Consider the following 20,091-nt stretch of genomic DNA (forward strand, 5'->3'; position numbering starts at 1 on the left):
AATGAATAAATATTTGGAGTATGAATGATTGATGTTTAGGAGTTAACTCCCAAAAATGATGTCACCTGTTTATTATAATTGTTTTCTCCAAATAAGAAGCCTGCAGCAAGGAGTGTACAGTGTAAAAATCAATTTATTACATGTGGTGGTATAGAAATATTTTAGTAAAATATAACAATGTTCTGATAATTTTGAGCAAGACAAGCTTTGACAGGGAATATTTAAATACTTCTGTGAATTAATTTATTTTCCTTTTTTATTGTAATTTAATCATATTTGATATTGTTGTTTTACCAGTCTGAAAATTAAACAAGCATATATACAAAAATGAACGCTCGAACTCATGGAAAACTGGTATCCCAGGAATATTATAAACCCACAGTAATATCTGTTTAAAACCGTGAACATTTCATACAGATCGAATGAATTGTGGATGTAAAAAAATAGAACCATATGTGATGAATTTATATTGATCAACAATGTAAAGATAGAACATGCTAGAATAATACTTACACATGAACAAATTAAACATTGTGAATGCCTTCCTTTCCACAACACAAACGAGAGAAAATGTCACCTCTGCACACAATGGAGGCTAATCAAGTCAAGTCAATAATTTTTTTCCGCAATGTCCTCAGCTTTCAAAAACGATTAATGAATTACGGTATTATTGGAAAATAATTCTACAGTATTAAGCTATGAAATCTGTCATGCTAGCTAGGCTAAGATCAATTAATGTGTAAATAATAAATGAGACTCTCAATACAAGTACATCTAGATCTGACTATCAGTATTCTATACTTTTATCAACAAAGTTTGTATATAAAGTGATTAATCAGCCAAATAAATCTCACATATATGCCACTGGATTGTTTGATGCTCAATTATATGTCATTACAGTCACACAAAAACCTGTAAATTATTATAGGTAAATCACTCCTCACACCTGGAACAGCTGATGGTGTCCTCCAAATCTAGTGTTAATTAGTTAACTACTCTCTCGTTAACCTAACGAGATTGTATCCTTCACTTATACAGACAAACAATATTAATATCTTGGCATATGTGATGATTTGACCATTATAATGGTGCACATATCAAGATTTGTGTACAACAATACATCACTAACAGACACGTTTATGTCACCTGGGGGCTTTCTCAAAAGGTAGAAAAGAAGATAAATTATGACACTACAAACATATAAATCTATTGAACATATCAACTCTTGGAATTAATGTTTGATTTCTATTGACAATTGCATAAAATATATCTAGTTTATTGAATATCTCAACTAAATATAATACTAAAATCAAAAGTGCAAATAGAAAGAAAGAAAGGAAAAGGTGGAGGGGTGATACAAACTATAGCTATCATTGTTTGTTCTTGCTTGATAATTTGACCTCTCTGTGCCTGGACAGTTTTTCAATTACAGAATGAGAAAGACATGCAATAAAATAAATCATCTATAACTGGTTAATTAATTCATGTTATTTAAATTAAAATAGATCCTTGGTGGGGGAGGGGGGTTCTGGGGGTTGAAACACCTTTAAAAAAAAAAAGATAAATGCTTTTGAATGGGGACATACAGTTGGACCCTCCTTTTTATCCTGGTTTGGGAATCCCCCTTTAAAAATTGATTGGATCCGACCCTTAGTCCAGTCAAACTAAGAATTAACCTCAAACTAATTGCAACAGAATTTTTTTAGTTCTAATCTACATTATACCCTTTATATACACAGAAAAAAGTCCCATAAAATCTAACTTGAGGAAAACTCAAAATCAGCATTTTTTTAATTTCCTATGGAAATTAACATTGGAAGGGGAGATAACTCTTGCAAAAATTGGTCTTTTTTGGTCAGTTTTTGGTTGTTTTCCTTGATATTAATGTAAAGTATGATACTTTGATGGGTTTATGAGTTTGTATTTGACTAAATTATATGATCTTCTGCTCATGAAATGTACAAATCCCAAGTGTTATGGGTAGTTTTATTTTTTTCGTGCATTTTTCATTAAAGAAATTGCAAATTTGAAGCTTTAATTGTAACCATTTTGAAAAAATAATGTGAAAATTTGGTGTTGTTTATATCTGTATATTATATTTTCAGCAACTTACTTATCTAAAGAAACTTTAAACCACAAAAAGAAGAATACATGCTTAATTATTTTTATTAAATTTAAGATTCTTTACCTTGACATGTTGAAAAATTCAATTAATGGTCAACTAATGAATTATGAAATCTAGATTATAGCTTGATAACAAATATGAAAACACCTTTGGAGCTGTATGTTATACTCTTAAGACTGCTAAAAATCAAGAATCAATACATTCTGATGAATAGTTATAATTTTGAATCAATTTTTATTGATATTTCTGCTTTTTTTGCAAGAGTTATCTCCCTTTTCAATGCAAATCACTATAGGAATTTTAAATAGTGATTTGTTTTCCTCAAGTTAGATTTTATGGTACTTATTTGGGTGTATATTTGGGGTATAATGCTAAAGATTAAAACTAAAAAATCTTCTATTGCAATTACTTTTGATAAGGGTCAAATTTATGCTAAATTGACTGGACAACCTAGATTTCCATAAAGCATTTACAGTACCTAGTAAATACATTTTTTTCATCTGGATTACATAAACACACATTTTCTTACTTAAATAATGTTTTTCTGAGACCCATTTCTGTCCTGCAGAAGGCATCTCCACTCTTGGACACTCACCAAATTACCAAAACTTGGTCAGGACAATTTGACAGAGTCTACAGAAAGACAAACTGCCAAAAAAAGAGTTTTCATTCAGAACTGATTACTGCAAAAATGTGAATTAAAAAAAAATTAAGAACAAATTTGTTTGAACCAGATTTATGAAAGCAAGTAAATATTGCATTGCAAACAAGAAACTGTTGTATCCAGCAACTGTACATCTATCAGATTGAGGGAAAACATGCAAACATTATTTGAGTTGTTATTAGACAAATTTACACCAGGAATATATAGACATGAGTACAATTTTCGTATTTTAACTGTCTTTAAAATATTGCATTATTCACTGCATGAATCTAATATTAAAAGGGGTTGCTGCTCGTAAGAATTAAGAATTTGATGAATTTATTTTAACACAGACAAAAACAGTTATTCTACCTTCATTATATTTTCTAATACGACCTTTTCACAAGATGTAACACCATATTGATCTGCAAAGCAGCTGGTGTCAGCAACCCAGATAACAAGATAACAGTTGTATAGACATTTTAAACTAGTCAAAGGCACAATATAGACAAAACTTTATAATACATGAAGCCCAGACATATGGAAATCCTTTATATACTAATACAGACAAGTTTTCAGAACAGAATAGAATAAATTTTCTCTAAATTAATACCTTGCTGTATGAAATTGATTGAAGATATAAATATTGGTCAATTTTGTTCTCTATATATGGACAGACAGAACACTACAGAAAAATCAATCATCTACTTAAAGCAACATGTAGAAATAGTCTATAAAATAAATTCCCATTACTCAGGGGAAATTAACATCAGCAACAAATGATTACATATCTACCAAATAAACGTTGCATGAATAATTTTTATTCATTTTGCACTCAATTGTGATTCGGCATGACCTTCAACTTAGTATACATATATATATATACAATCAGTGTTGCTTTAGTAAATTGCATTATACTGCAAGAGCTAGCAGCAATTAGTCTGATTATTTTACAAATCAATTTCTTCTCAACAATTGATAGAGAAGCTTTTCTTTTTTAATCATATTCTATGTTATTTGTATTTTTATCTGATTGAATCTCAGAACAAATTCTAAAATTATAAATTAAGTAGATAACAATTTGTATTTTTTCCATGCCAGGGCTGTGCATAGGTTAATACTATACATTAAGGTTTTGCACATTGCCAAGGTCTATATGGTGACCTATAGTTAACATCCTGGAACCTTGGTTGCTAATGGATATTTGTCTCAATGGCAATCAAATACTGCATCTCCTAATTTTATACTGATTATTCAGAAGACAAAATGCTACATTACTGTACTATACAGTGTATATTGCAATTCTTTTGATTTCAGGTTGGTTTGCAGTTTTGTCCTTTTAAATAATAGTCAATGCTTTGGGGGGATCTTAAATACATGAACCCCAAGAATTCAAGATTTTAAAGTAAACTCATTAAAAACGGTCAAGAAATAAGCAATCTATACACATAAGAAAAGTATTAGTATTGGCACCTTTAATTTTACCTAAAGGGATTAGGCTATAACCCCAAAAATCAATCCCAACCTTCCTTTAGTGGTAAGGAACCTTATGGTTTAATTTTATAGTCTTTAGATATCTACAGTTATTGTCTGGAAATAAAATTTCTTTGGAAAAATTACAACATTGCTGTTCCAATTAAATGGATGCCAATATTTGGTAGTCAAATAAAAATTTGAAGCAGTTAAGCAGTAATGGGCAAATCATGAATGTACAAATTGAAGTAAAACCTAAAGATGTCAATATGATCATTAGCAAAAGCCATATGTCTTAATAATATTTCAAACTCAAATGGACTTTCTAGAGACAAGTTCATATTTTAAAATAACCTTTTTACTAGCAAACTAAAAATGTATATAAAATATTTTGTAAAAACACTCACACTTTATCAGAAAACTTAACATTTAAAATACGATTTTTAACTATGAAGTCAGCAATCATACTCAATTTGTACTTCCACATGAAATATATATGTATATGAACTTTTATTGGATTATATAAACCATAAATTATCACCTTTCACTGCATTTGTTCTGAAGTATTGATTTTTAATAATACAAGGTGAAATAAAGTTTACATGTGTTAATCACAAATTCTTTTGCTACTATAATTTATAAATGCAAAAAAAATTCCTTAAATAATGAAATGCAGATCACCAGAGATTATGAACAAAGGGGAATAACTGCTGAATTATTTCTTTAAATACTTCTAAATTATATTCTTTGTTATGATATTAGGGACAACATCAAAAGATCGATGTAGGATAAAAACTAATATCAAATAGTTTGGGGTGGGGGGTTAAAATTCTGCAAGTTTGGTATATTTAAAATTGATTTTTACACATATCCCTATTGGTAAATCAATTTTTCCCAAATTAAGTTAAGAGGGGGTTGGGGTGTCAGTGAAAAAACTATGTGAATTAAGTTTTTTTTTATCCTACATTGAACTTTTGATGTCGTCCCTTACCTAAAGACTTATAAAACCAGTGACTGGTGAAAAATGATTTAATCCAATTCTTGAAACAATGCATGCATATTATTATCATAAACTTAGTCTTCTGTACACAATTCTATATCATTTTTTTGGCATCCATTCTATATAATCATCAAAAAAATATTTCACTCTGTTTGTTATATTGTTGTTAAAATATGGCAGCCAATTAATGATCGTGTTTTAAAGCCAAAGTTTACCAATTGTAAATTTTGTCAACAATCAACAAAGAAGCATGGTTATTTAGGTAAGCACATGTATAACATGATGTGATCAAGGAAATAATCTATATCTTATTGTACACTGCACAATAAGATATAGATTATTTCAATGACAGAGTTATGTTTATGTCTGTTGAATCTCTACCCTTTTCACTTCCATATTACTATCACTGGATTTTTACGAGACAGGTCACACTGAGGTAACTGCATACAGAAAACATGTCTGTGAATTGTTGTCTGAAAGCCAACAATTTAAAATAACATGCTTTGCCGAGGGCAGCTTGATATTACTGTGATATTGTAGAATAATGTGATGTTGCACAAGAATATTACATAGTGCAAAACCTGTGCAAAAGAAGATTTCTTGCTATTGCGCAATACTGAGCAATTGAATTTTTTTGCTATTGCGCAGTTTTGTGCTATTGCGCAATACTGTTCAATTGCAGATTTCTTGCAATTGTGCAATACTGTGCAATTGAAGATTTCTTGCTTTTGTGCAATACCTATTATAATAAATTTCTTCGCTGAGCACAGCTGGATATGACAGCAGGGGTCCCACCCTGAACAGTTGGGGCAAAAAAGGACACAATATTCGCGCTTGATACAGGTTTGAATTTGGATTGTTATTAAATGTTTGACACAGAATAACTGTAGTCAAAGAACAATGAAGAACAATTTATATTCAAATTGGTCAATTTATATTCAAATTTTTGCTTTAGTGGAATACAGTATGCTGTTGCTAAATTGACCCCCTCCCCCCCAAAAAAAAACCAACTTAAGCTCCCCCTCCTTAATCATTTTGCATTTTTGCCAAAAAAATATAATTTTTAAGAAATTTTCTTCTTAATTTTTGAAATTAGAAAGGAGAAAAAAATTGCCCCCTTCCAAAATTCTTTTTTACACCCCTCCACCAATATTTTGGTTCACCTACCCCCTTTTCCCCAAAAATAATCTTTCCCTCAAGATATAATTATAATAGTAATTCAAATTTCAAATGAAGTTTGTAACAATGAAAATGACATACAAAATCATGGCTAAAATTAATATTCCATTAATAGTAACTTCTAAAACTAAATTGATTAGCTAATCACCTCAAGACAATACAACATTTCTTTAAACACAATTCAAAAGCAGTGTGAAAAGTAAAATCACAAAAATACTGACTTCAGAGGAAAATAAATTCGAAAAGTCCCTAATTAATGGAAAAATCAAAAGCAGATTAAGGGAGGTAATCTAAACTTACACAAAATCTTACTTAAAATGTGTTTGGATTACCTCCCTTACACTGCTTTTGAATTTTCTATTAACCAGGAAACCCTTATTCCCCCCCTTTTTGCTCCTAATTCCTAAAGGGTTTGAGCCATTACCCCCCAAAAGTCAATCCTAACCATCCCTTTTTGGTATGGAAACTTGTGGTATAATTTCAGAGAGATTCATATATCATTCCACAAGTGAACTAGATAAATGCTTAAATGGGACCTTTTAAGGTCCCTAATTTCTGAACTGTTAGGTCCATAACCCCAAATTAAGTCCCAAACTTCCTTTTATGGTTATAAAACTTGTGTTTAAATTTCATAGATTTTTTATTTACTTATACTAAAGTTCCTGAAACCAAATGTCTTCAGACGTCACGGACAAGGACAACGTCTATGAAGTGATACTAATATATGACTGCAAATTTTGTGTGGTTGTATAAAAGATCAGACACAATAAACTTCATTTTCCTAAACAAATAAAACCTTTTTTTCCAAATCAGAGATCAAATTAAGTCCTTGCTATAGTTAAAAAAACATTTTTGTTTAAGGTTGGTGAAATCAACCTATAAATATAGTGCTTACTTATTAAAACAAAAAAAATATGTTTTTCCAAATATTTTCTGCCAATTACTAAAATATTTATAGAAGAGTTCCAGTCTTGAGCGAAATACTGAGTGACCATTCATTATTTTTTGATACTTTGTGAGACGGGTCAATGATAAGTTTGGCAATATTTTGTCTTCATAACTGTTTTGTCATCAGATATCTATTTTCAGGGCTCACGCTACCAGGCGACTTGGGCGAAAAAGTCGCTTTCCTGACCGTCACTTCGCTTTCCCCGACCCCCAAAAGCGAACACAAGTCACCCTGTTCTTGACGATACTCACTTTCAGTCGCTTCCGTCATCGGACATTTTCAATTTTTAACCAGATGCTCCACAGGGCGTAGCTTTATACAACCGCAGAGGTTGAACCCTGAACGGTTGGGGCAAGTATGGACACAACATTCAAGCTGGATTCAGCTCTAAATTTGGATTGTGATTAAATAGTTGACACAGCATAGGTTTCTGACACAGAATGAATGTGTTCTAATGAAATTAAAATTTTTGTTTTCTCTTAGAGCAATTCACTATGCTGTTGAATATTATTCCTCTCAAAAAAAATGTTTGAAGAAATTTTCTTTTTATTTATGAAATTTCAAATGAGAAAATTGAACCCAATTTTTTTAATCACATCCCCCTTTCCCTTATTCCAAAACTAATCTCAATTAAAATTTCTAATGGAGTTTTCAACAATTACTACTCATTTAAATACATCATAAAATATTAAGATGTAAAAAAACTGCTCGTTATCACTGAATGGTAAAGATTATTTTAATTTATCAGTTGGTAGTAAAAAGTGAATATACATTGTATATTGTATATATAACAAAGATTTAAGTTGATTCTGGACAAAGAAAGATAACTCCAAATAAAAAAAATTCTTACAATTAGATATTTCTTGCTTACTATTCTGGACAAAGAAAGATAACTCTAATTAAAAACAAAATTGCTATTTCACAATATTTTGTAATAAGATATTTCTTGCCATTGCGCAATACTTTGCAATTGAAAAGACTTGCTATTGCACAAAACTTAATATAATAATTTTAGATCCTGATTTGGACCAACTTGAAAACTGGGCCCAGAATCAAAAATCTAAGTACATGTTTGGATTCAGCATATCTAAGAACCCTAAGATTTCAATTTTTGTTAAAATCAAACTAAGTTTAATTTTGGACCCTTTGGACTTTAATGTAGACCAATTTGAAAAGAAGACCAAAAATGAGGAATCTACATACACAGTTAGATTTGGCATATCAAAGAACCCCATTTATTCAATTTTTGATGAAATCAAACAAAGTTTAATTTTGGACCCCAATTTGGACCAACTTGAAAACTGGGCCGATAATCAAGAATCTAAGTACATTTTTAGATTCAGCATATCAAAGAACCCAACCGATTAATTTTTTGTCAAAATCAAACGAAGTTTAATTTTGGACCCTTTGGACCTTAATGTAGACCAATTTGAAAACGGGACCAAAAGTTAAAATCTACATACACAGTTAGATTCGGCATATCAAAGAACCCCAATTATTCAATTTTGATGAAATCAAACAAAGTTTAATTTTGGACCCTTTGGGCCCCTTATTCCTAAACTGTTGGGACCAAAACTCCCAAAATCATTACCAACCTTCCTTTTATGGTCATAAACCTTGTGTTTAAATTTCATAGATTTCTATTTACTTATACTAAAGTTATGGTGCGAAAACCAAGAAAAATGCTTATTTGGGTCCCTTTTTGGCCCCTAATTCCTAAACTGTTGGGACCTAAACTCCCAAAATCAATACCAACCTTCCTTTTGTGGTCATAAACATTGTGTTTAAATTTCATTATTTTCTATTTACTTAAACTAAAGTTATTGTGCGAAAACCAAGAATAATGCTTATTTGGGCACTTTTTTGGCCCCTAATTCCTACACTATTGAAACCAAAACTCCCAAAATCAATCCCAACCTTTCTTTTGTGGTCATAAACCTTGTGTCAAAATTTCATAGATTTCTATTAACTTAAGCTAAAGTTATAGTGCGAAAACCAAGAAAATGCTTATTTGGGCCCTTTTTGGCCCCTTATTCCTAAAATGTTGGGACCAAAACTCCCAAAATCAATACCAACCTTCCTTTTGTGGTCATAAACCTTGTGATAAAATTTTATAGATTTATATTCACTTTTACTAAAGTTAGAGTGCGAAAACTAAAAGTATTCGGACGATGACGACGACGACGACGACGACGACGACGCCAACGTGATAGCAATATACGGCGAAAATTTTTCAAAATTTGCGGTCGTATAAAAAGTTGATGAAACATCAATTATTTATTGATAATTAAGGAAATTTAAACATAAACGATTCATTATCTTAAGTAGAGAGGTTGAAGCATTGTCTTTGAAGTGTGTAGCAGGTTATTTGATAAAAATACAACTTTTCAACTTTTCATCACTTCATGCATTTTTGAAAGTTCTGGTGCTTGTTACTCGAAAAAGTACATCAACCTAAATTTCGGCAGCAGAATAAGTTTGTTACTTCATTTAATCGTGATAAGAGTTGCCTCCAGTAAATGTTTAATCCATTTATTGCATTAAAAACGTCATGTTCCTTTCCAAATCACTTGTAAAACATCGATTATTTTTGTAAATTTTCTTGCATTCGTCCGCCATTGTCAGACCGATTTCCAAACTACGGATCTCAACCGGACTAGCTATGAGCGAAATCCAAACTTTAACAATAATTACTATGGACGCACGGATGGAACAGTTGACAATAGAATATTGACCCCAAAGGGAAAAATTAAGTATTCCACACACAATAAGAGACTTTTGGTAACATCTAATTGATTTGTGTAAATATTTCCTTATATTTTTTATGGATTGTTTCAAACTATTGATTGAAGTTGCTTAACTCTGAGACTATTATACTAATATCAATATATTATGGCCCAAAAGAGAAGTCACTTCTCCCTATAATTCTGAAGTAGTGTGAGTCCTGTATTATTCATCATATTTCTTGCAGACTCCACTGTAGACACTTATTTCTGTCCTTGATCCTGATTTGATAGAAGAAAAAATCATTTAGATTATCACAGCCTTTATCAAAATCAGGATCAAGACTCTCTTGTTCTGGTCTAACATATGTAAAAGAAAGCATGAAAATAAGAGTAAACATCTATCATTTATATTAGTGTTTGTCAAATGAATGCCATTTTTGCAGGACCAGTAGATTTGGAGCTGGACCAGTAGAGTTTTCAGTCCACATGTTCAGCTGGCCAGTACACAAAAAAGCTAAAATTAGACCCATGCAAATGTGCTATTTCTATTAGGAGCCACATTGACTTCAAATAGATCGTACATCACATGGAGTTTGTTTTAATAAAAGAGTTACTTTGGTTGTCAGAATTCAATCAATTCATGTTAATTATGTCATTGAACAATCAGTTCTTATACCGAGATGTAATGACATAAGCACTGTGATAAAGGGAATGTAGGGAAAATACAGAAGTAGAAATTGAATCAGTCTATATAAACTATAGCCTGGGATCCTAGTTCATTGCTTGACAGTAAACAAAATTAGTTTATAAAGACATGTATTCATTAATTGAATGTTAGAATGATGCATCAGTGTTTTAGCAATGAAGTTTGAACAGGGCACAGCTCGCCCTTTTTTGTTGTTTTTTTTCCTTTTTTCTGTCATTTCTCAGTCGCCCTGCCGTTTTAATTGCGAAAATCTTGGCATTTATGGTCTTCGAATTACCAGCAAATTTGTAATGCTCCTATGAACAAGAAGTTCAGCCAACTGTAAACTGTTAATTTAAGTGACTCATTAAGTTCATGGCTTCATCTCACAGCTTTGATGTCAAACACATTGTAAATTAACACCAATAACCTTAGCTTTAGGTCATTGATGATTTGTGTATTTCAAAAATGTTTAACAAAAATAATTGAATTACTTCCCCTTGTTTATCACCATTTCATTACAATGTATATATTCCGTAAATTTATGTTCTTTTTCATACTACATGTACTATCGCAATAAGGAGGTTTGGCCAGATTGACAGGCTACATGTAACAGAGGTGCAATTGGGGTATTTCATGAAGAAAAACAGTCAAAATGTAACAGGGGCATAATTGGGGTATTTCATGAAGAAAAATTAAACAGTCAAAAAATTTGTAATAATGTTAGTAGTAATTTTTGTTGCATTAAGATAAAATGTACACTTTCTTAAAGGTAATAAACACAGCAAATGATTATGACAAATCTTGTTCAATTTAAAAAAAAAACCTAAGTCATGATGGTAAGAGTAATTATTTAAGACCTCTAACATATCACAATGAGGATATTGACGATAATGAATTGGTTACCGAAAATTACTGCCTACACCTGTCAGAATTTAATGGAATCCGGGTCCGTCCGCCCTGATTCTGGTTCGCCCTAATACCTGTTTGCCCTGAGTCCGTTCGCCCTGATTTCATTTTTTAGTATAGGGTTGCGGTGTGTGTATATAATTGAAATTGTTAAAGTCAATCTACAATTTTCGCCGAATATTTACGCAAATGTTTCATGTTAACTTGTCTAAAGCTAGCTGCTATACTAGGTTATAAGTTTCAGTACATTTCAGGACTACAAGATATTGTGACTTCAAGGTATTGAGTCTTAAGTTTATATCTGTATGTAATTACGTTACTAAGAAATATAAGTTTCTGTAAATATCAGCACTACATTGTGTTTTTAAATGTAAAACAACTGAAGACTAAACTATTTGTATGTAATTGAATATGTTGAAGTTTACATTCACCGAATCTTTATTTATGATGTATTCTGTGGTACTGCTATTAGTAAATAAGTTTCTCGGAATTTCAACACTACATTGTATATCAAAGGTTTCAAATGACACCTAATCAGCAATCAAAATTCAATCAACAGTAATTAAAAGTAATTATAAAATAAAGTGTAACAATGCAGCCAAGAATTTTATTCAATTAGTATAAATTTGGCAAATAATCTGTATTTTACTTTTAATAGATATACATAAATTTTAATATATACATATTTCGTTCATTAATGTAACATAAACATATCATAAATGAATATAGATTGAACGAACCCAGGGCGAACGGACTATCAGGGCGAACAAACTCAGTGCGAACGAACCTTAGGCGAACATGTAATCAGGGCGAACGGTCCGGATACCAATTTATAGTACATTACTACTACCCTGCCCTAATGTATATCTATGACTGCGTAAACCTTGGGGCAGGAATGACATGATAGCATTCCAGCACACAAATATTTGTTTCTGTCAATGCACCGTTTTAACTATCTACACCAGTATTGTTCATTTAGAGTGTTGACAGTAAATTGCACACATAATTTGACAAAAATAAGTGCCTGTGTTCGCCACCTGAGGCTGAGATAGGCCTGGATTAGTGTAATTGGTTAAGGATGTTATATGCACTAATTTGACTTCTGGTCTAACTTTCAAAATACATTACTCTACTTCAAGTTGAATGCTGAGAGTTGTAGTGTTTTCAGTAAACTCAAAACTAGAAGAAAAAAAAGGGGGAGGGCATTTGAACTATCTTTATACATACCATAGGACAGGTTTTCTGTCAATTTTAATGGGCCTCGCAAAATGTATACGACAAACACTACCAAAATAAACCAAACGGCCCAAAGATAAGTCCACGACCAGTGAATCCAAGATTTAACTTTCTCAAAAATCCTAGACAGGAAGCCTGCCATGATCAAATTCACAGTCACGGAGAAAATTGTGTAAACGATAAATACAAAATGTTATCAATTTAATTTTGAAAAATTATAAACAACATGAAAAATTTCAGACCGTGTATAAATCATTCTCCTTTCTTATCTTTTGGTGTTTTAATTTATCATCAGTTACCTCGACCTAGTTGTCAGGTGGCGGAAGTTTTCAAACTGAAAGAAGAAATTTTGGTGTCAACATTATTTTCGTCTTCGGTATCGACTCTTTGCTGTCGAAACATTACAGCGCAAGAATTATTTGTAGGACTTTAATGTGCAGTGAGAAAAAATGCAAAGGTAAATTTTGTTTGCCAATCGCCTGAATCGGGATTGACGAAAAAGATTTAAAAAAATATCCCCACAGCACAGGCACTTGTTCTATCAACGTATATCTACGAGTGTGCCCCACATCTCCTATGCCATGGCTAAAAAACATAAATGTATAAAAAATAAAGAGTATAACTATATATGTGAGACTCAAAAGTGCGATGGAGACGCTGAAGTGGGATCGCCCACGCAGAAGTACAATGATCCTTTTGCTGAAGTGCAGTGGTTTTGCATGACGTCTTCCAATAAGGGAGTCTCATTGGGGGGTTCCGATCCCGGATCCTGCTTACTGTTTTGTCAGATTCCCGTATCCCGCTTACACTATGTACGTAAGCAAATCTCATTTTTTTTTCATTTCCCGGGTCCGGCAAGACCTCATTTCCCGTTTTCACGCCACAATAATTTGAAACGTGTTCAAAAAATTGGCAATCCCGAATCACGCTTAGACCCCAATAAGACCCACCAAATGCAATAAGTCAATATACATGAAATGTTCAAATACAACATTGACTTGCAAGGGTATTCACTTGCAAGCAGGAGGATAGGGTTTTGTAGATGAATATTTCATGCTCACAAAGGAAATGAAAGGAAAATAAAAAGAAATGAATGATTCAAGTCCATAACAGTTTTGAGCATTACATGTGAAATTTCCAAAAAATATTTTTAACCATGTCAGACAGTAAAATATGGGGAACTTTTTGGAGCAACAGGACTGAATGCTGAATTTGGTTACCAAATGGGCTATCCTCTGTTCGTCATGCTTCGTTCGTCATAATGCTACACGATAAATGCAACTGAAATAATGTATACTGATTATATAATTTTAAATATTCATGTTAATCTATCTATAAGTAATTAGATTCTCATGATTTTATGTGGACAATTTAATAATAAAAAAAAATTAATTGAGAGTATTAGCAATGTTTTTATTAATGCTGTTTAATCCAGGGAAGAATCCTGATTTGTAAGAACACTGTTGCTCTTGTCTTATTTTATTATGGTTACAGTGTTTTAAGGCCGAGAAAAAAAAGATCTGAGTTCCGGTAACCTGACTGACCCTGTTTTTTAGCCCTGACCTTAATTTTTTAATTGGCTCTTCAAATTTTTTTTTAAAATTGTATCAACCGACCCTGATTTTGACGCAGGCTTCTGTTAAACGACATAATATTTTTTCTCTCTTGCTTCTACTTGCATAAAAAGCCAGTAAAACATTTTATTAATGTCAAAAGGTATTCCAAATACAATGTAAGTTAAAATCCAAGAAATTTGCTCAGCAGGTGCTTCAAAAACATTGCAAATGGCACACTTCCTGTTTTTGAAACTAATTATGGACTCTGACTTGGAAAAGCCATGATAATTTTGATCATTTTCAATGTCAAAAAAAAAAAGAAAAAGAAAAGAAGAATTCCGACCTACCAACCCTATTTTTCAAAATGATGTTACTAGAAACACATACTTTTTTTTAAGCCTAATGTCTGCAACACGGAAGGCCAAAATTAACCTGACTGCTCCCTACGTGTACATGGTGTACTTCCTAAAATAATAAATAGGAATAAATGTTGTGATCAATTTCTTAATTTTATACTACCATGTCTACTGCGTGCTAATTGAAAAATTGGCAAATTTAGAATTATATTAAAAATAAATCAAAATTTAAAGTCTTTGGTTTGACTTGAACAGAAATTACAAGATCTTCCAAATGTGAGGCAAGCAGCTACTTTTGTAAAATAATGTGATTTCATTTTAACAGCTCATGTTCATTTTGCTTTTTACTCAATGTCACAGCACAAACACCCCCGCACTTCAGCGTATATCAACAAGTTATCGTCACAATATCACCATTGCACTTCAGCATGTTAACCATCACACTTCAGTGTGGACCATTGCACTTCAGCTTGACCATCGCAGTTTAGAGTACCATCGCCTTTTCGAGTCCTACATATACAAAAGATAAAAATCCATCAAACATTTTACACTGAGTATTATCAAGTCAACCCAGTCAATTGTACGAAATTACTATGAAGTCTTCTTTTTCTTCTGATTATAGGAATGACTCCTGCACTGGAGTGTGGAATATCTTGTAGTTTTATCATGTTTGTGTACATTGTACATGAAAATGGTGGTAGAAAATTAACACATAAATAAAATATTTGTCACAGTCCAATTACAATTAAAATAACGTTGGACGTCAGAGTAATCTTGAACAACTCAGTCAATAAAACAGGTGAATTAAGTGCTCCACCCATGATAAATCGCCACACTGGCAAATCACCCCACGTTTTAACCAACTGGCCCCACTTGTGAAAACATTAGAACTGTACTACTTATCCTTATGATTTTTTAGAGCCAGACTACAAAAATTTAAATGAATTAGAAATCTCAATAATTTTAACTGCTACTTTTATTCTTGAACAGAAACATTGTTACATTTGTACATGATATGCCAAAATCAGTCATTTTTTTTATATAAATAAGAGGTACATTGTACATTTCATCTTCACATGCCAAAATTTACCATTAACATCATTTGGAAAAAAAATTCTACCGTAATACATGTACATCATGAAGTTACCCCTATTACCAACCTCGTTAATATGTAGCACATCCAAAAGATTTTAAAATCTAGGCTTTTATAACATGGACACAATACGCACATAGATAGTAAAACTTATAATATTACAAGTGCACAATAAAAATCCACTTTAAAATTATTACACATAAAAACTTCTTTTATAGAAATATATTGTTACAAAATGTATTTGTATAGGGTAAAAATTACCTACATGCCTAACCCATCTCCAGCTATTAAGGAGTTATACTGAAAATCAAATGAATATGGATTCAATGAGGTTAAACTATTTACATGGAAGAAAAAAATGCATAAGTGATGTTTTTGGGCTTTTATTGATGAATGTGGCTATTATGTGGGCCACACTGAGCTACATGTAACAACAAATATTTCTAAATTCAGGTATCATTGATATTTGAAACAAAATTAATTGTATTTTGAATTTTAATCTTAATCATAAAGCTATATTGTACATGTTGTACATGTACATGTAATGTCCCTTTAACAGTTATAAAATCATCTTTAATTAATTTGATGCTTATAGCAATATATATCTCAGAAATTTTAATTCTATTTTCAGATGTATTTAACTGCAGTCTGAATAAGTAAGTTAAAAGACAGTACCAATATTACCATGGCCAATCCATTTGCTAGTGGCCAAGGAACAGGAGGTTTTGGACAACAACAAAGACCTGCATTTGGACAGGCAAGCCCATTTGGCCAGTCATCTGGATTTGGAACACCTCCCCCAGCATATGGATCTGGAGGTTTTGGAAGTACTCCAAGTGGATTTGCTACCAGTGGATTTGGAACAAGTGGAATGAATCAACCATCTAGTGGATTTGTTACAAGTGGAATGAATCAACCGTCTAGTGGATTTGTAACAAGTGGAATGAATCAACCATCTAGTGGATTTGGTACAAGTGGAATGAACCAACCATCTGTTGGATTTGGTACAAGAACCAATCAACCATCTAGTGGATTTGGTACAAGTATCAATCAACCATCTAGTGGATTTGGTACAAGTGGAATGAATCAACCATCTAGTGGATTTGGTACAAGTACCAATCAAACATCTAGTGGATTTGGTACAAGTATCAGTCAACCATCTAGTGGATTTGGTACAAGTGGAATGAATCAATCATCTAGTGGATTTGGTACAAGTGCAAATCAAACATCTAGTGGATTTGGTACAAGTATCAATCAAACATCTAGTGGATTTGGTACAAGTGGAATAAATCAAACATCTGGTGGATTTGGTATAAGTGGAACAAATCAAGCATCTAGTGGATTTGGAACAACAACCAGCACTCCTGGATTTGGACCTCAAGGTAGTTTTTTTACTAAGGAAAACAAAGTCTTTTAATTGTCCAGTGATTTGCATTGATACTTTTTTTTTACTCCTTAATCTTTTTTTGTTTGAATTGCAGGTTCAATGTTTGGAGGTACAGGCTTTGGAACAACGGGACCACAATCTGCCTCTGGTTTTGGTGCTTCAACAACTCCCTCTTTTGGAAGTGGAGGTTTTGGGACCCAATCTCAAACTGGGCCTGTTTTTGGTAGTGCAACAACAACAGCTTCCTCTGTTGGAAGTGGAGGTTTTGGAACTCAATCTCATTCTAGTTCTGGGTTGTTTGGAAATACTGCCTCATTAGGAGGGTCTGCTTTTGAAAATCAGTCCAATACAAGCAATGCATTTGGGGTATCAACTTTTGGAACATCTACTCAAGCTAGCAGAATACCAACTCAACCAAAGTCATTTGGTGGTCCCACTTTTGGTTCTGTGTCACAAGCAAGTACAATTGGTACTCCTTCGTTTGGAGCTACAACTCAGACTGGTATGTTTGGTTTTTCCTCACAGGCAACAGTTTCTCAAACAACCTCTTTTGGTAGTCCTTCATACGAAACCACAACTCGGAATAACACAATTGGACCTACAACCAAAGCAAGTACACTTGGGGGTTCTAGTTTTGCAACAGCCACCTCCACTAGGGCTCAGAGTTCATTTGGGGGGTTTGGTGGTGCAACCTCATCTGGAGCAACAACTTTTGGTGCAAGTGGTTTAGGAACATCTCATGCACCGACTGTATTTGGACAAACAACTAAGTCTTCTGTATTTGGAGGTACAGGATTACAGACAGGGTCATCAACATTTGGTGGAGGAACTTTACCAGTCACCACCTCTGCTGGTTCCTTTAACACACAAACAACAGCATCTATAGGAATATTTGGTCAGACAGGTCCACAGTCAGTTGTAACTGGTACGTCAGGCATGCAGTCTTCTGGGGTATCAGGACAGAGAGGAATTCAATCAACACAAGGACCATATCCCTTTAGTGCAGCACCTTCAGTATCAACAGGGCTGTTTGGACTTTCAGGTAACTATGTTAATTATATGAAATCAATCATTTGCAATTAATTTTGTTTACACACAAATTCCTAGTGCTTTTAAATTGATTGATAATCTATTACTTAAAATTTGACAGTAATATATTATGTTCTGATAAAAATCCTACTCCCTTATTTTAAGGTTGATGACAATGATATTATTGCAACAAATTGTGAGAATCCCTTAAAGATCTTTAGAACAGAAAGGAAGATAGATCGTTGTCAAATTCTTATAAAAGAATCATTCACACAGTATCTGTATTTTATAAATGCCTTCATAAAGCAATTGATTTTTTTTATGTAAGGTTTTCTGAATCAGTCTATTTTTAGTGTCTTTCCCTGTTGAAGGTACAGGTACAGCTTCCTCCACCAATAAAAACTGGCCTCCATAAAATACCCCAAAAGTGGCATAAAAACACAACAGTCAATCAATTAATTTTTACTGTCGACAAAGATTAAAACTTTAAAATATGGAACATAGGAAAATAATGCTTATTTGCTTTTACATGTATAAAACCTGTGTTCCCTGCTGTCTAACACTTTTAGAACAAATTTTGGATGCAAATGAAAAATGTGAAAACAGTTCCTTAATAGTCAGTCTGTCTTTAATTTTAATCCTACATAAAATTTGCTTTATAAGTTAGAGTCATTAAACTCTTCAGTAAGATATAAAAAATTAAGAACTTTTAATAAACCTAAAAGGACTTAAATAATAGCCAAAGTTGGGGAAGGAATCAGAGCTTTGCATATTCCCAAAATTTAAAACAATTTCCAAAATTTTGCAACAGCAAATTTTGATAACATAAAATCTGTAATTTCATGCCAGTACCAAGTACCAGCTACTTGGATGGTGATACCTTTAGGGGACTTGTACATTGTACTCAGAAGTAAGTTATATTTGAATCTGGCGTGACAATGTTTTATTATCTTATTAGGAACAGCTGGTAAATCTGAGATAGGTGGGGATGTGAAAAAGTCAGACAATGCAAAAAATTTGTTTGGAAAACCAGAATTGAAAATGACAGCCCCCATAACAGAACTGAGTCCTCCGAGTACAGTTTTATGTCCTGTGTCAACAGTTGGCAATGCTTTTCCAGGTAAGTGTTCATATTAAGCAAAGGATTTTTCAGGTGTTGTTATAAACCTATTGGGAATAATTCTATACCTGTTGCATATGTTCAGTGAAAGCTTTTGCTTTGACTGCCCAACCAGCCAGTGCCTGTTATGTAACCAATAACTTACTTCTTTTATTCGTGGGGTTCAAATTTTGTTGGTTCACTTGGATGGCTTTATTCACGCATTTAAATGTCCATCAAAATATAACAACTGTTCAAAATCCAAATCAAGACATGAGTAACAAAAGTTCTGTAGAAATGTGTGCCACATGAATCCACCCTGGAAATTGTACTTGGTGGCACTGTGGTATAGGACCTCTGAATATAGCATCATTTTATGTATACCTTTTTCTTGAAAGTTTTAAATTTTTTATTCTTACTGTACAAAAAGGTGATTAATATAAACTTTAATATATTTATATACAAGATTCAGTGTAAGAAAAACCTTTTTTTGCAGCATCCAACAAGCCTACAGATTCTGTTTTTGGTAGATTACAGTCTCAAGGATCTACATCAGGTGCTGGTATGTTTGGGAGACCTGATGTTACAGGTAATTATAAATAAGTGAGGCCCCTCATTGGGGTGTCTTAGGTAATCACATAATCAC

At 32.6% G+C, this 20,091-nt stretch overlaps 2 protein-coding genes across 3 annotated transcripts in view; one reads left to right on the forward strand and one right to left on the reverse strand.

Annotated features, from left to right (window-relative positions):
* LOC134718400 (suppressor of tumorigenicity 7 protein homolog) overlaps positions 1 to 13,074 on the reverse strand; it is a 45,400-nt gene extending 32,326 nt beyond the window's left edge. The window contains exon 1 of one of the 2 annotated variants that reach the window (XM_063580903.1): positions 12,917 to 13,074. In XM_063580903.1, coding sequence (XP_063436973.1) covers positions 12,917 to 13,067 — 151 coding nt within the window. In that variant the 5' untranslated portion in view covers positions 13,068 to 13,074. Of the gene's footprint in view, positions 1 to 513; positions 1,133 to 12,916 lie in introns of those variants that run through there. The other variant, XM_063580909.1, reaches the window with a different exon arrangement.
* Positions 13,075 to 13,212: 138 nt separating this feature from the next.
* LOC134704665 (germinal-center associated nuclear protein-like) overlaps positions 13,213 to 20,091 on the forward strand; it is a 41,833-nt gene continuing 34,954 nt past the window's right edge. The window contains exons 1-5 of the mRNA XM_063563578.1: positions 13,213 to 13,382; positions 16,562 to 17,312; positions 17,412 to 18,359; positions 19,305 to 19,466; positions 19,942 to 20,040. Of these exons, the coding sequence (XP_063419648.1) occupies positions 16,616 to 17,312; positions 17,412 to 18,359; positions 19,305 to 19,466; positions 19,942 to 20,040 (1,906 nt within the window). The 5' untranslated portion in view covers positions 13,213 to 13,382; positions 16,562 to 16,615. The remainder of the gene's footprint in view (positions 13,383 to 16,561; positions 17,313 to 17,411; positions 18,360 to 19,304; positions 19,467 to 19,941; positions 20,041 to 20,091) is intronic.

Source organism: Mytilus trossulus, chromosome 1 (assembly GCF_036588685.1).
Source record: "Mytilus trossulus isolate FHL-02 chromosome 1, PNRI_Mtr1.1.1.hap1, whole genome shotgun sequence".
NCBI lineage: Eukaryota > Metazoa > Mollusca > Bivalvia > Mytilida > Mytilidae > Mytilus > Mytilus trossulus.